Source organism: Polyodon spathula, chromosome 2 (assembly GCF_017654505.1).
Source record: "Polyodon spathula isolate WHYD16114869_AA chromosome 2, ASM1765450v1, whole genome shotgun sequence".
Classification (NCBI taxonomy): Eukaryota; Metazoa; Chordata; class Actinopteri; order Acipenseriformes; family Polyodontidae; genus Polyodon; species Polyodon spathula.
Genome location: NC_054535.1, coordinates 48,979,591 through 48,995,623, shown reverse-complemented (window position 1 = coordinate 48,995,623; position 16,033 = coordinate 48,979,591). Strand labels below are relative to the sequence as shown.

Genomic DNA, 16,033 nt, shown 5'->3' with positions numbered 1-16,033 from the left:
AGCAAGCAAAAAAGCTGCCTTGAAAGACAAAAAGTTGAGCTCAGCTGAATGTATGGGCTCAAATGGAGGTTTTGTCAGTGCATTGAGCACTACATTTAATCTCCAACGAGGAACTAAATCCTTCAACGGTGGTCTAAGCCTCCGGGTGCCTTTCAAAAATTGCCCCGCCAAGAAATTAACTCCTGGGGAGACTGAATCGATTTTTACATGGCACATCGAAATGGCAGCCAAATAGACCTTTAGAGTAGAGTGAGATTTCCATTCATCAAAAAGGTCCTGTAAAAATTGCAGTATAACTGCCATAGGGCATGTTGTGGGTTCAAAACGACACGACCAGCACCATGCCTGGAACATGCCCCACTTTTACCCATACTGGGAACAGGTGGAGGCTGCCCTTGTGTTTTGTAGGGTGTCAATCACCCAGTTTGATAGCCCCAGACAGCTCAAAAGCAGCCGTTCATGGGCCAAACCCAGAGCTGCAGGCTCAATGAGTTGGGTTGCCACAAAGCCAGCGCATCTACCCCTAGAGGTCCCCCCTCTCCTATTATGAAGAACCACAGGGGACAGTGAGTTGACCACCACCGCTTTTTTTTTTAAATTGGAATACGGCAAGCTGAAATGACAGGTAGAATAACAACTTATGTGCCTAATATGATATATATATATATATATATATATATATATATATATATATATATATATATATATATATATATATATATATATATATATATATTACTTTTAGAAAAAAAAAAAAAACATTTTGGTTTTACAAGTTTATATGTAGCAATTTACACATGTTTACACAATAGTGTTCAATGGAACTGTGTCTGTGTTTACAACCCAGCTTCTGGATGCAGGTACAGTCAGCTAGCAGACGCGTACGCTCCTCCACAGAGTACAATGCAGCCGTCATACTGGAAGTAGTGTTATATATTATTTTTATGTAGTATTAGAAACAAGGATTTAGATTTTATAGTTTTATGTGTACATATACCTGTTTACACCTGTACAGGGGTATATGTACATACCTGTTTCTTTTGAATGTGTATTTTACGACTGTTTGTAGTTGTGCTGTATATGTGCTCATCTTAAAAATAAAGCATTTTATGTTTAATTTTCCATTTAAATACTGTGTTTCTGTTATATATGATGTTCATGAATACAACTTTTCAGTTGTATCCGATAAGATGTCTTTCATTTTCATAACGAAGCAGAATATGTATGGGTCAAAGTGACCCACGTGGCGGTTCTAGGTAGTTTGAAAATCCGGTGGTTCTAGATCCCAGTGTAGTTAGACAAAGCTGTAGAAACTCTTAATACACATCTAGAAACAGTGGCCTTACAGTGGCTCTCAAAAGTATTCACCCCCCCTCCCCCCCCACTGGACTTTTCCACATTTTATTGTGTTACAATATGGAATCAAAATTAACTTAATTAGGAGTTTTTACCACTGATCAACACAAAAAAGTCCATAATGTCAAAGTGAAAAATAAAATCTACAAACTGTTCTAAATTAATTACAAATACAAAACAGAAAATAACTGATTGCATTGATTTCACCCCCTTTGCTATGACACATCTAAATAAGCAACCAATTGTCTTTAGAGGTCACATAATTAGTTGAATGGAGTCCACCTGTGTGCAATCAAGGTGTTTCACATGATTTCAGGTTAAATACACCTGTCTCTGGGAGGTCCCACTGTTGGTTAGTACATTTCCTAACAAAAACTACATCATGAAGACAAAGGAACATTCAAAGCAAATCCGGAATAAGGTTCTTCAAAAGCACCAATCAGGGGTAGGATATAAAAACATTTCCAAGGCATTGAATATCCCCCGGAGCACAGTAAAGTCCATTATTAAGAAATGGAGAGAATATGGCATAACTGTGAATCTGTCTAAAACAGGCTATCCTCAAAAACTGAGTATCTGGGCGAGAAGGGCACTAGTCAGGGAGGCCAACAAGAGGCCTGTGGCAACTCTAAAGGAGTTACAGTCTTCCACTGCTGAGTTTGGAGACATTCTACATATGGCAACAATAGCCCGAGTGCTTCACAAAACTGGCCTTTATGGGAGAGTGGCAAAAAGAAAGTCATTGTTGAAAAAAACTCACATCAAATCTCGGCTAGAGTTTGCCAGAAGGCATGTGGGAGACTCTGAGACCAAGCGGAAGATGATTCTATTGTCTGATGAGACCAAAATAGAGCTTTTTGGCCTCAACGCTAAGCGCTATGTTTGGCGCAAGCCTAACACCGCACATCATCCTGAGAACACCATCCCTACCGTGAAGCATGGTGGTGGCAGCATCATGCTGTGGGGATGCTTCTCTGCCTGAAAAGCTTGTGAAGACAGAGGGCAAAATGGATGCAGCAAAGTACAGAGAAATCCTGGAAGAAAACCTGCTGAAGTCTGCTAGAGACCTGGGACTTGAGAGAAGATTAATCTTCCAGCAGGACAATGACCCCAAATATACAGCCAAAGCCACACTGGAGTGGCTTAAAAACAAAAAGGTCAATGTCCTGGAGTGGCCCAGTCAAAGCCCAGACCTCAATCCAATTGAGAATATGTGGAAAGAGTTGAAAATTGCTGTTCACCAAAGGTCCCCATCCAACTTGACGGAGCTTGAGCAATTTTGCAAAGAAGAATGGGCAAACATTGCAGTGTCCAGATGTGCAAAGCTGGTAGACACTTATCCAAATAGACTCATGGCTGTAATTACTGCCAAAGGTGCCTATACCAAATATTGACTCAAGGGGGTGAATACTTATGCAATCAATTATTTTCTGTTTTGTATTTGTAATTAATTTAGAACAATTTGTAGATTTTATTTTTCACTTTGACATTATGGACTTTTTTTGTGTTGATCAGTGGCAAAAACTCCTAATTAAATCCATTTTGATTCCATGCTGTAACATGGGGGGAGGGTGTGTGAATACTTTGAGAGCCACTGTATACCATGACAGTCAGCTACTACTTCCTGAAAACTACCGCTTGCATAGAGAACAGTTAAGACTTGCAATGATATGTGTACATTGTAAAAAAAAAAAAAAGTGCTTTCAACACCTTTTTTTAAAGTATAGTAATAGACATATTTTGTTGTGTTTTATTTCTAATTTCTTGATCTAATAAATGACACAAATTAATTAATTATCTCTGTTCTCAGAAATCAGTACTTTGATACTAATTGTATATATGAATCTAGTCTGTATGCATCCAAAGGGTTTGTCCGGTCCCTAAATACTCTCTTCTCATTCCTCTACTACATTAACAATTAGCTAGTAGTAGTATGAGAGCTATGATATCTACTAAAACGATTTGCAATGAAAATTACTACTTGTGGCTGGCCGACTGTGTTTGCAATCCACCTTGACAGCCGTTGTTTAGACAGGGCTTGTCCGTGGAACTTAGTATATCTGCCATGGGACAAGTCGTGGGGTCCAGTTCACATGAATGACATCATATCAGAATACACCTCATTTATAACCATACTGGGAGCGTGTAGACGCTGCTCTGGCATTCTGAAGCACCTCAATGACTGTGAGATATCCTGACATGGCTCAAATGTCTCTGCTTAGGGGCCAGACCCAAAGCTGCAGAGCTGTTGGATCTGGACGCCACAGAGTCCCCTGTGTTTGACTCAGAAGGTCGTGACAGGCCTGCAGCTCCCACGGCTGACCGAACAGGGGCTGTGCTACTAATAGCCTTTTCACACTAGCACACCCAAACTGAGCCGAGCCGAGCACACCCGAGCCCTCAAGGTATGGCTAGTTTTCACATTTCACAAATATGGGACTAAACCGCAGCGCAAAACAGTGTTGTGAGAAAAAAAATAATAAAAAAAAATAAAACAGGACTACAAAAAAAAGCGCATCCATGCCAAGCGGGTGACCGCTTTCCACTACGGAATACAAATGGGAACAATGAGTGGATTCCTGGGTCGCAAAGAACCTCTCCCAAATGAGGTTCACAACCTCTGGGTGAAGTCACCACCTCTGGAGAGGAGGTCTGCTGCGCAGTTCCTCACCCCTGGCAGATGAACTGCTTTTACTGAAAGCAAGTGGTCGTGAGCCCACAGCAAAAAACTCCCGTGAGACCGAAGACCCCCCTGTTGTTGATATAAGTCACCACTGTGGTGTTGTTTGTACGTATCAGCACATGTCACATGTATCTCTGGAAAAAATTGCTGCAGGGACAGAAGAACTACCTGCAGCTCCAAAACATTTATGTGAAGATCCTCCAATGTGGGTTCCTACACTCCCTGTACTCCCTGCTTATCTGCATCGTGCACCCTATACAAACTGTCCAGAGACCTGGAGACAGCCTGGGCAGTTGCTGCACAGGATGATTGCACATCGTGTAAAAAGTCTGGGAGAACCGGAGGGGCCAGGTGCTGACACACAGCAGCGGGCACCCTATCAAATGTGTTCAGGCTTATCTTCTGTGGCCCAAGGCTCCTGCAGAGCTGTGGTAGCACGTCTGATAAGGGAGACAAGACATCTGATCGTCCCGTCAAAAAGGGACTGCTGCTGGTTCATAGCTTTAAAAAGCTTCACCATTTGCCCCACAACCAGATCAGTATCAGAATGCCTGCTACAGCGGCTCCTGTTCCTCTTCTTTGGAAGAGGGGCGGGGGAGCTCTCCAAGCCAGATGAAGGAGAAGAGGATTTAGAGGAGCGCGGACTCTTGGTCCTGCTTCTACCCCTATCGGTTCGTTTCCTAGTTCCCTGTGTAACAGGGAGTGGAGACTGTTGACCGCACTGCAGGAGACAAAAGGGGCGAGTCATGCTGCACTGGCGTCAGAGATGCAGATCGTTCCCTGGTTCAGCGGGCCAGCCTGCTTTCCAGTGCCCTCTTACATAACTGATCACAAGACGCACAAGTGGATGTACCTGTTGTGCTTACCCTCTGCTGGAATGTTTCTTTTGCAGCCAGCACAAAGGTGAAACCCAGGCATGGTGCAAGGTTGAAAAAACAGTTCAGCCGTGCAATGTATGTGCACAAGAACAGACAGTAAGCTGACTGGTGCTGAAAACTGTTGGGTACAGTGTACACAAAAAACAGAGCACTGGTAACGGTCTTGGTGTCAAACCAGACCGAACCGGGTCAATGGTATGACTGGTCTTAGTACCGACTTTGGAACCGACCAGGTCACTTGTACTGGCTCTGGTACAAACCAAGTCACTGGTACAGGCTCTGGTACTGACTGGTACTGACCAGGTGACTGGTACTGGTTCAGGTACTAGCACAGTAGGAACCGGCACAGAGGCAGACTCTAGTACAGAGAGACAGCCTGCGTGCGCACTGGATTTCGGAAAGAAAACAGAAATGATTAAGACACTTGCTAATATATATATATATATATATATATATATATATATATATATATATATATATATATATATATATTATTTTTTTTTTTTTTTTTATGAACGGGCGCTAGCAAGGGTACAAGGCCATGGAGGGGACTTAAAAAGTACCTAAACTAACAAGAAAAATTATTGCTAAAAACTAAATAATTTCAATATGAAATAAAGAGAGAAAACGTGAAGTAATCAACTTATCTCAGTTTCTTTTTTATGACAAAGTCAGAGCTCACTCATTCCTCAGGCAGGCTGAAAAAGAAAATGGCGCTGAACCTTATTTGTCATTCGTCTTTATCACCTGGTTGCGGAGACAATGTGTGACACATATGGGGCTCTTAAAGAAGCAGCTTTGTTATAAGTGCTCAGGTAATTTGGGCTATAAGAGGTTTTATTCCATTTGGTAATGGTTACATTTCATACATGAAAGGAAACTTGCATGTATAAAAAGGGAACGTTTAAAAATTATTTTAAATAAGATAAAATATGGCAGGGATATTTATTTTATCTTTTCAAAACAACACTGCATGCAACAGGTGTTTGGATTTTTTTTTTAGCAGAGCTTACCTATGACAATAGTGTTAAAGGACACCTGCTCAGGATTTTTGCCATCATTGTAAAACGCCAAGTGCCAGATTCCAGAGTCAAGGTATTGGATGAACCCTGCCTCGTGGAGACTGACTGACCTGACAAGGCGGCCTCCGGTCTTAGCCTCAATGAGACTGCGCTTCTCTTTTGCTATTAACCGGCTGCCATCTAGGAGCTCCACAAAGTCATACTGAAAGAAAAGGAAAAAAAAAGGGAAAACATATAATATTTGATCTGTACATATATTTCCTTATAACATGTTTGTATGGAAACATTCTTCCAATTTTAGCTGTGCACTTCAGAAAGCACCAGTAAAGATAAACTAAATTATCTGTATATTAGACACACATACCATTTTTTAATCTTCCAACTATGTAACCAACTGCAAAATAGGCATTTTTCTGAAGAATGATTCATTTCGCTCTGCCTTGTCTAATGGATTTTTAACAGCACACAGCAAGTGAATCCTCAGGAAAATGAGTTTTCTTTTTCTGACTCAAAAATCCACAAAATGTTAATTAAGAAATTAATCAGCTTCCAAAACTTCGTGCTAAGCACACGATTCTTTCAGTTCATTTTAGTCATGACAGTAGGAAAACAATACATTTCTGAGTGAAAATTAGAACAATTACATTTCATTCAAATTGTGAAAACCTTTAAGTAGGTTTTTATTTCAAACAGTGATTATTAGCTTGCTGATTTCTGGTCTAACTGGTGTGAGTTTCTTTCTCTTAGAGAAGAGTGAAGACTGTAATGAAGAAGCTAAGCTTTCATCCCTTGATTCGCCAGCAAGCGTAAAGTATATGCCAGGATTATCTGGCATGAAAGCCTCTATTCATCTTAATCACACAAAGGGAGAGTAATGATGGGGGAAAGGAGCGGCCTTTTGCGTCTTTCTCCAGTTTTTTTTTTTTTTTTTTTTTTTTGCAGCTAACATGGTGTTTTGATGGAAGTATCAGAATGTCTACGATAGAAAACACAGTTTAGTAACATTCCAAAGACATCTCACATCTTTCAGAAAACATTACCTTTTACTGATTTGAAAACGGCATTTAGTTTAGTTAATTGATATATCACTCAATGCACTCCTTGCTAAAGCTAAAACATTTACAAGTTAAAAAAAAAAAAAAAACCTTAATGAAAATAGATAAATCACTGGTCATTACTTCTCTACGCTTCCTTAAAGAAACATATTGATCCTCTCTAGCAATCAAACTGACATTTTAGAAAGTGTCACAAAAGACAGTCTGGCAGATATTGATTTACATTGTATGGACAGTTGCTGCCAGTTACTTTAAAGATTTATGGTTTGTCCTTCTAGAAAAAGTTCCAACATAACACACAGCTAATCCTGGCTTTTTTTATTTTGTAACCTTGGTATTTTATATTACACATTTCTGAAACTGTTGTAACTGACTTAAAAGAGTACAGCACATCGGCTGGACTACATGAAGGACTAGCAATAAACTGTTTATTCTGAGCGCTTAAATCATTACCCACAAATATAGGTGTGTTTGTTTTACAAATAATGGAGGATATACTGAACAAAATGTTTTTGCTCTTTTGATTCTTTCATTATACCTTTCCAAGCTGAAAGCAGTTTAAAAGCCCAGATGACTATGTGAAAAAACGACATACTCAAAGTGACACGGTAATTAAACTTGAGTTCTGTCCCATCCCGTCTCATCAAAAATGTTCTTGTCCAATCCCATCCCCTGAAAAAATGTTCAATTAAAATTTTCTTCCCATCCTGTCCCACCAGAATTTTTCCCATCCCGTACTGTCCATATATATATATATATATATATATATATATATATATATATATATATATATATATATATATATATTTTTCATTCCCGTCTTGTCAAAAAATGTCATGTCCCATCCCATCCCGTGATATTTAAGAAAAAGAAGAAGCTGATTTCTTTTAACCTCTAGTTGTATGACATACCTTTTAATCAGGATATTTTTCAGGTTACCCTTTTTGTCTAGTGTTTTCCATTTTCATCATGTTCCTAGTTGAATTTTTAAAATGTCATTCACTATTGCCTTATTACCTATTACAAGAATAACAAGAACCACACAAACCTACTTCAACCATTTTATTATGCCTAATATGTTGATAACAGAAAAAAACAAAAACTCGAGGACCACAGTCTTTTGAGTTTCACTCCAACTTGAACTCCCAGTAAGTTTATTTAATCCAGTTATTTGCTGAGGTTGACATATTTAAAATTAGTTTAAATCTTTTACAGTTTATTTTAGCAGGGGTGTCCAATCCTGGTCCCGGAGGGCCGGTGTCTCTCCTGGTTTTTGTTGCAACTGTGCATTAAATTACCTCATTGAACCAATAATTGGTTGACTTAAGTAATTTAGGATATGGGTAGAACTAAAGCCAGGATTGGACAGCCCTGGTCTAGAAGCAAGCAAGGCTGAATTGAATGGGTGGGCTAGTGACACCACTAAATGGGGTGTGTCAATTAAAATGAGTGTGGTTGATACGAGAGTTATGTCTGTCTTGGTAAATATATGGATACCCAGAAGTCTGAGTACGCATTTGATTGGTTTAATTTTACAACACCTCATATTGATTGGTTTAATATTACAGCATCTGAAGTTTTTGTAGCTTGTCTGACAAACTAAAGTTTGGTACTGCTGTTCCCGCAGCTTTCAGTCTTGCTCCCACCATTTCCTGCAGCCTTCAGTTCCGCTCCCATCCGTTCCTGTCAAATTTAAAACTCTTTGTTCCCGGTCCCTCCCATTCTTGCCAGCTTCATTTCCGTTTCCATCCATTCCCTCAAACATAAAGAGAAATGTATTCCGTCGGAATCCCGCGGGAGTCCTGTCCTAATGTCACTCTAATCCAAATATGCACAGAGGAGCAGCTCATACAAACAAAGATGCAAGGCATGAAATAATACCCTGCTGCCTGATAGCTGAAGTCAGTCTTTTTTTTTTTCACATGGAAACAGCATCCCACCTGTGTCTAATCATTTTAAATCACAGAAAAATTGAAGAGACTGATTTATCTGTCCAGAAAACTTGTACTTAAGCATGTATAGAAATTCTAGAGGATTAATTATGGGGAATGAAAAAAACCTGTTCTGGAAGAATTAAAGGACATTTAGGACAGTGACACAGTAGGCAAGCCTATAACAAATTCTCTTTGCACACCTTGTAGGCATACTTTTCAAGGCTGCTGCAGATCACCATAAAACTCAAGACACACAAATACTAGCGCCCAGCGGCTTTGAAAAGTGCACACAGCTGCTATAAATGCAGCTTGCAAAAGTGCAAAGCCATAGACACCCCCTGATTGTCACTTCCCAGCTATTTATATAATTATTTTTTGTACCTGAGTGTGTGAAGGTGGTAGGCCTTTTCTTCCATATACTCCAATTAGAGCATCTTTCTGAAGCGAGATGTTGAACTTCAGAAACTGCGGTTGATCGATGAAAACCTGCGATCTCCAGAAGACCCCGGGAGGCACCTCTAGTGTTGCACGGCGACCTACATCCACCTCTCCGGAATCTATGGTGTTATTTTCTTGAAGAAAAACACCAAGTTTTCCTAAAAAAAAATAAAATAATAATAATAATTGAAAAGTAAGACCTCAAAGCATTATTTTTCAACAGTCCCTGTTTTAATTCCTAATATAAAACAGCCATATGGCTTGACCATTTTAATTCTACTTGTTAGACACACAGGGGTAGATGTAGAGGTAGATGGAGGTAATTGCTATAGTTTAGAGTAGAAGTAATATGGAGATTTATTACAGTTGCCATCTGTTTTGTTGTGTCTGCCTGTCTTTGGTGTAGCTGCTACTATCACTTTGTTCGTATGTGATAACAAAAATTAGACCACACTACAAGTTCAGTTGCTGCTGTTTTAAGGCCAGATTTATAAAGGTATTAATTCCAAAGGTGCACTTAGAATTTTTTTTTTACTAAAGATAAATTTAAATGTTAATGTTACATTGTGGATAAAATAAACGTTTCTGCAGGTGTCAATTGCACTTCGAATGATGGGCCTCCTCTTGTTCAGCATCTATGACTCATTTAGCCTTGCTGGAAATTCGAAACGTTGACGTACGGTGTTGTGACGCTATTTATAATGAAATGTAATTACCGAGCTCTCCTGTACAATAAACTAATTCCTAGTTTCATTCACAAAAAATAAGAGGGTGTATAAAAACAGAGGGTGTATGAACTATGCATCAGCTGCAGAGTCACTTACAACATCTCACCCGAAAGATGGAGCACAAGAAGGTTAAGTGACTTGCTTAAGGTCACACAGTGAGTCAGTGAGTGAGCCGGGATTTGAACCAGGGACCATCGGTTTAAAATATGCTTTATTTTAATTTAATTTGCTGTGCATTCAGTATGCCTGTGATTCCTACATTAACTCCCAATCAAAACATATTTAATTTTAACAGTAAATGAAGTGAAAAAAAAAAAATCTAAAATCTCAAGTCTGCCTTCTCCTGAAAATATTAAAAGTACAGTATTGAAAACATTGTTTAGGATAATGAATACCGATATATTTATTATGTTTGGCATATTAAATATGCAAACCTACTAACTAAATAATTCTACTTATGTACACCTTTGTATTTAATTAAGAAGGAACTACAGGTTTGTTAATGTAATTAGTACATTTTTATATCATAGTCTTCCTTTGCAGCATGTTTAAATCTTGTGACAAAAACATGCATTATGATTGGGTTGCATTAGGTTGTTGCCTGAGTTGTCAGCTTGTCGACTGCAGGCTTGTCTCTTGTGTGACCATCGCAAACTGCAAGGCAGCATGCAGGCAACAAATCTGTTGCTCCTGTTGCTATCAACAACTCAATAGTGTGACCTGGCCTTTAAGGAGACCACTAAAAGCTTTGACAATCTTACTGAGAGTATTTCTTTTGCCACTGAAAGCCTAAAAAAGCAATTAGAACCATTAGTATACAAATTCCTTTACAAACAATGGGGACAAAATCATTGAGTATCTTCTGCTACAGTTATATGTTCTATTAAAGAGAATGACATTGACAAAAACAATTTTCATTTGAAATAAATATTGCTTTGAAGAGCTCTTTAAAAGGAATCAAAACTCTTCCTTACATAACTTATAAGCTGAAATTGCTAGCGTTATTTTTAAAAAACTATCTGACTGTTTCAGTAGCTGTAAGGATTTAACATAGCTTTGTCATGAGACTTCAGCTGTGTCAGCAGAAAAACATAGCTACCTTTTCAAAATGTTTAGCTCTTACAGAGGCTATAGAAGCAAGTGCAGTGAGCACCTGGCTATAACTAAATGAAAAGGCTTGTGACAGGACAGGGCTGACGAGCAGTGACATCAGGAAGAATAACAAAGCACTGCAGGTACGGTGCAATGGTGCTTGTACCGTTTTATTTTCAAATAAGAAAAATAAATAAAAGGTTTTAACAAAGAAAAAACTTGCTCACAGAGCACAAAAATAAAAGGTTTAAACAAAAATAAATCTCGAGCACAAAACACAACACTCAGGTCCGGCTGGCAGTTTTAGTTTCATTTAAAATCTCTCCTCTCGCTCTCCCGTACTCTCCTCTGTACACCCTACCCGGAGTGCAGGGAGCTGTGGGTTTATATATCGGTGGCCATCTCCCAATTAGCAACAATTACACAATTAATTAATTCGGGAGATGGCCACCTTCTGCACAAGGTTTTTAAATTAATGTGGATAGGCTTTCCATCCACGTTGCAACATAAATACAAAACAAAATATGGCCACGCCATCATTTTTCCATATAACAAATAAATCATAATACAAACACAAAATAACACGATACAGGGACGGTGGGGGAGACCCCGTTCGAAAAATAAACAAAACAATACATTTAAACAGTAGGGCTTTCCTACCACCCTGCTACAAGGCTATATAATTTTATTATTTTTAAAACATTATTAAATTCACCCTATACAATTTACAATGTGTTTGTTGAAACTTTGAGAAGTCTAGACCGGCAGGGACCGTGAGGGCTTTCAGATGAGAAAAATGATGGCTATTAGTCTAGTTTGTTAGCACACCAATAAAATGAAATTGTATCTCATGTAACAGTCTCAATGTTAAGAGAGATGGTGATGGCATCTACTTTGGCTGAAAAGCATCTCTGACCCAGTAGCTGAGCTTTTGGTTTATAAATTGCATGGCAAATAGGAATAATTTGCATATTACTGGGGGACAAATGTGGGCTTTACTTTATTATTGCAAACACACAGCCAGTGGAAAAGGTTGCTCAAAATGGTGTTCGTCCATGAAGCATACCTTCTGTAACTTTATCAGGGGGTGGATAGCAAAACAAATGTTGAAAAAGCCCTTCATAAAATGGTCTATTGTAGAAACTGATGCCATTTAAAATCCTGATGGGCAACACTAATTAGCAAGTAAGATACGGTCACAATGGTCTCTTCCAGTTCCTTAATGGATTTATGCTGTGTTTTCTGTAAACTTCAGCATCCATTGTTTTACTTGATACAACTTAATCTTAGAAGCTATTGTGCCAGTGTAGACATTTTCAGAATACGTCATTTAAAATCAAAATAATTAGCCTTATTACATTAATAGGGCCCTTTAAATGTTTTAAAGACAAGCAGCTGCAATATCACAATTACACTGTAAAGAACCCCACAAGTAAATGGTCTATTGTTGTGATTTTAAATCCTCATAAGCAGCACTAATTACGATGTCAGGAAGCAGGATAAGACCATTTACACACAATCAATACGAGCCCTTCTCTTCCTTAAGGTAACCTTCGCTCCGTTCCTCCCACCATGAGATGTCTTCGCTGACAAAGGACATCCCCATCTACAAACAACCAGACTGTAGGAATGTCCCCAGTTTGTTAGCATAAGCAAAACCGAAGTCATAATGTAACATTCCTCTTCACTTTTTGATATTGGCCTTTAATGGAGTCCACGCTGACCCGAAAGCCCCTGGGCTTCATAAAACAGCAAATGAAAGGCAATCAGTGCATATATTTCACTTTCAATGAAATAAAAGAAAGGGATTGCTGGTCATATTTTGTAGCACTAAAGCGAACGTGTCTGGATACCCTCTGGCTGGTGATCGTTTTGTCACATTTTAGACCTGTAAGGAAGCTGCACTACCTTGAAGGGACAAGGCTTGTTGTTGCCAATTTCAATAAAATGTTATCACTAAAATCAATCATCTTCAGAGATGAAAAGTTGAAAAAATCGTACTAGTCAGTATCAAAGGAATCAATAAAGAATTTGAATGCAGTCCTTAAGGAGACTGTAAAGTCAAATTCCCTTGTGTATTATAGAGCTATCTTTATACTCTATATAGCAGTACACATACATGAGCAAATATGAGCAAGCAATGAGGATAGAAATATTTATTTGACATAAAAATATGATAAAGAACATGAAACAAAATCTTACCATTGTCACCCGAAAGTACTGTTATTGCGTTGGTTGGAGTGGCTTCAGACTCAACCTGCCCATTTTCAAATGTGTAGTTTTCAGTCTCTTTAAGCTGCCAGTTGAGTCCAAATAGATTCATGGCTTCAAGAAAAGACAGGAATGCAAGTTCAGTCAATGTATGGTTTTAAAATGCACAGCAAACTGAAGTAACAATTAAGTGAGTGATTAAGCAAAGAGAAATAATGGAAAAATAGAACAAACCAATATCCTGTCTGTTCTTCAGACATACATTATTACATAAATCCAATATAAGTATATAAAACAATTTAATATAACAAAACAAATATAACAGCAGGTCACATGCGTCCACTTTGATGAGACTGCATAATGTGGTGGTACCAATCATTTTAATTGTGATGGTGTTTTTATAATGTGGATTCTATCTACGTTATTGTTGTAGTTTTATTCATGTTCAACTCAATACATGTACTTTTAAGTTCTACCAAAGGAAATGCACATTTTCATTTGTATCAAAGGAAATATAATGACTTGAACTCTACAGCAGACCAAGTAAAACCAAAATTATTAATACTCATAATTTCAGTATTTATTGGAGAACTTAAAGTACCATATCAAGGTCCTTTCTTTTCCAAACATTTTGTTCTGTAACCCAGGTGTACACGAACACAATTCACCCTTAGACGGAGGGTAAATAAGCACAGTATAAATTTGTTCAATACTGATGCACGGTGTAATAACATAGAACTCAAACAAAGCAGTACAAGTGTCAATAAAAGAAAAACATTTAAAAACTAAGCCACGTGTCCATAACTTTCAAGCAATAACATGCCCTTTCATATTTGATATTTCAAGTGTCTGCAGGCAGAAATCTTTCGGTTCTTGACAGGCATGTGTGTGTGTACACAACATTCTGTATAATGTGAACAGAAGGTAAAGTTTAAATATAAAACTTGATGCTGGCTTTCCAGGTGTTTGAGTCCAGCAGAAAACAGTGCAACCCAAGGAAGCATCCCTAATTAAGAGAGACTGCTAAGTGATGGCTGCATTTATTTTGTTAGTACAGTGGTAAAAAGCACCACAGTGACAAGGACTGTGGAGGCCAGCGACCATGTCGCTTTAGAACTCCTGATCAGGATCCCGTTGAAAAGCAAGAGCCCAGCACCAGCTCTGCTTGAGGATTATGTGTTGCTGTATAAATCTAGGTTGTTTAATAAAAAGGGCAAAAGAGTAAGTGGGTGTAGCATCATGGTGACAAAATGTATTTTCTCAAATGTTTCGGTTTATTGTGAACATTGGATATGAAGCGTGTCTTTGAGTTCCAGCAACCAGCTTAAAATCAATCAAACCCACAGAAGCACATGACAGTCAGTAAGTTGTGGAAAACCACATTATCATCAGTAGATACATTTAGACTGTGATGGCAGCAAAAGTGATACAGACGATGATGACTGAAAATGAAAACTGAAATGAGGTCAAATTAATTTAATGTTCAAATTACAGAAGATCTTGTTTTTCCTTTTTTTTTTTCTTTTTAGTCGTTGCCAATTATTTTTATTATTTTCTCCCAATTTAGAATGTCCAATTATTTTTTAAGCTCAGCTCACCACTGACACGGCAGGGGCAGAGACAAACACATGCTGACCTGCAAAGCGTGTGCCCTTAGCCGCCCGCTTCTTCACACACTGCAGGCTCACCATGCAGCCACCTCAGAGTTACAGCATCTGTTGAAAACGCAGCTCTGGGCAGCTTACAGGCAAGCCCGCAGGTGCCTGGCCAGACCACAGGGGTCCCTGGTGCGCCGTGAGCCAAGGACACTTTGGCCCGACCTAAGCCCTCCCACCCTGGATGGCGCTCGGTCAATTGTGCACTGCCCACTGTGAGCTCCCATCCACGGTCGGCAATGAACAGCCTGGACTCGAAACGGCGACACCAGGCTATACGGCACATCCTGCACTCCATGCAGAGCGCCTTTACCAGATGCGCCACTCAGGAGCCCCTTCTTTTTCATTTTTGTATCTGAATATTCATGAATAGTTAACAATCTGAAAGCATTTTACTTTCCAATATTTATTGACAGGATTTTGTAACAAACATATATAAAGTGTTAATAAAAGCAGATAATAGGGTCTGATAAGAAATGCTGGTGTTACCAAAACAGGCATTTAAGATAAAAGCAAGGGCATCTGAAGCCACATGGTAATATCCATCCTCCTACAGGGCTGCCTTGTGATTAGGCACCCATATTTTTCCATAAATTAGCTTTTCTCTTAAGTGTCCTGCTGAGGGCATATGCAAATGGATTGAATGCGTAGTAACGAGTAGTTATGAAATCCATTAAGAAATGTTACGCTAAATCTTTTTCAAATAAATGGGATTCAGCTGATAATATCCAGTCTGTTGTCCATTGTTAATAAAATATTTTGAGCTGAGTCAGTATGGTTCACCATGACAGCAACAACAACAAACAGTAGATGCAGTAGATTCACTCAAGTGACAATGCCACAGTGGGTATGACTCTTCTAAACTATGTAAAAACAGGCCAAACTATAGATAATGGAAGGCAGATCTATAGATCACAGTCAAAATCAACAACAGATCAGCACAGGAACATATTTGTTTCCAAAAGCCTCTTTAGCATTTGC

The 16,033-nt window shown here is 38.8% G+C and overlaps 1 protein-coding gene across 1 annotated transcript in view; it reads right to left on the bottom strand.

Moving 5' to 3' along the window:
* The window catches only part of LOC121297390 (teneurin-3-like), a 258,654-nt gene that overhangs the window by 51,655 nt on the left and 190,966 nt on the right, over positions 1-16,033 (bottom strand). The window contains exons 8-10 of the mRNA XM_041223701.1: positions 13,389-13,511; positions 9,310-9,524; positions 5,931-6,141 (exon numbers count right to left, since the gene is read on the bottom strand). Of these exons, the coding sequence (XP_041079635.1) occupies positions 5,931-6,141; positions 9,310-9,524; positions 13,389-13,511 (549 nt within the window). The remainder of the gene's footprint in view (positions 1-5,930; positions 6,142-9,309; positions 9,525-13,388; positions 13,512-16,033) is intronic.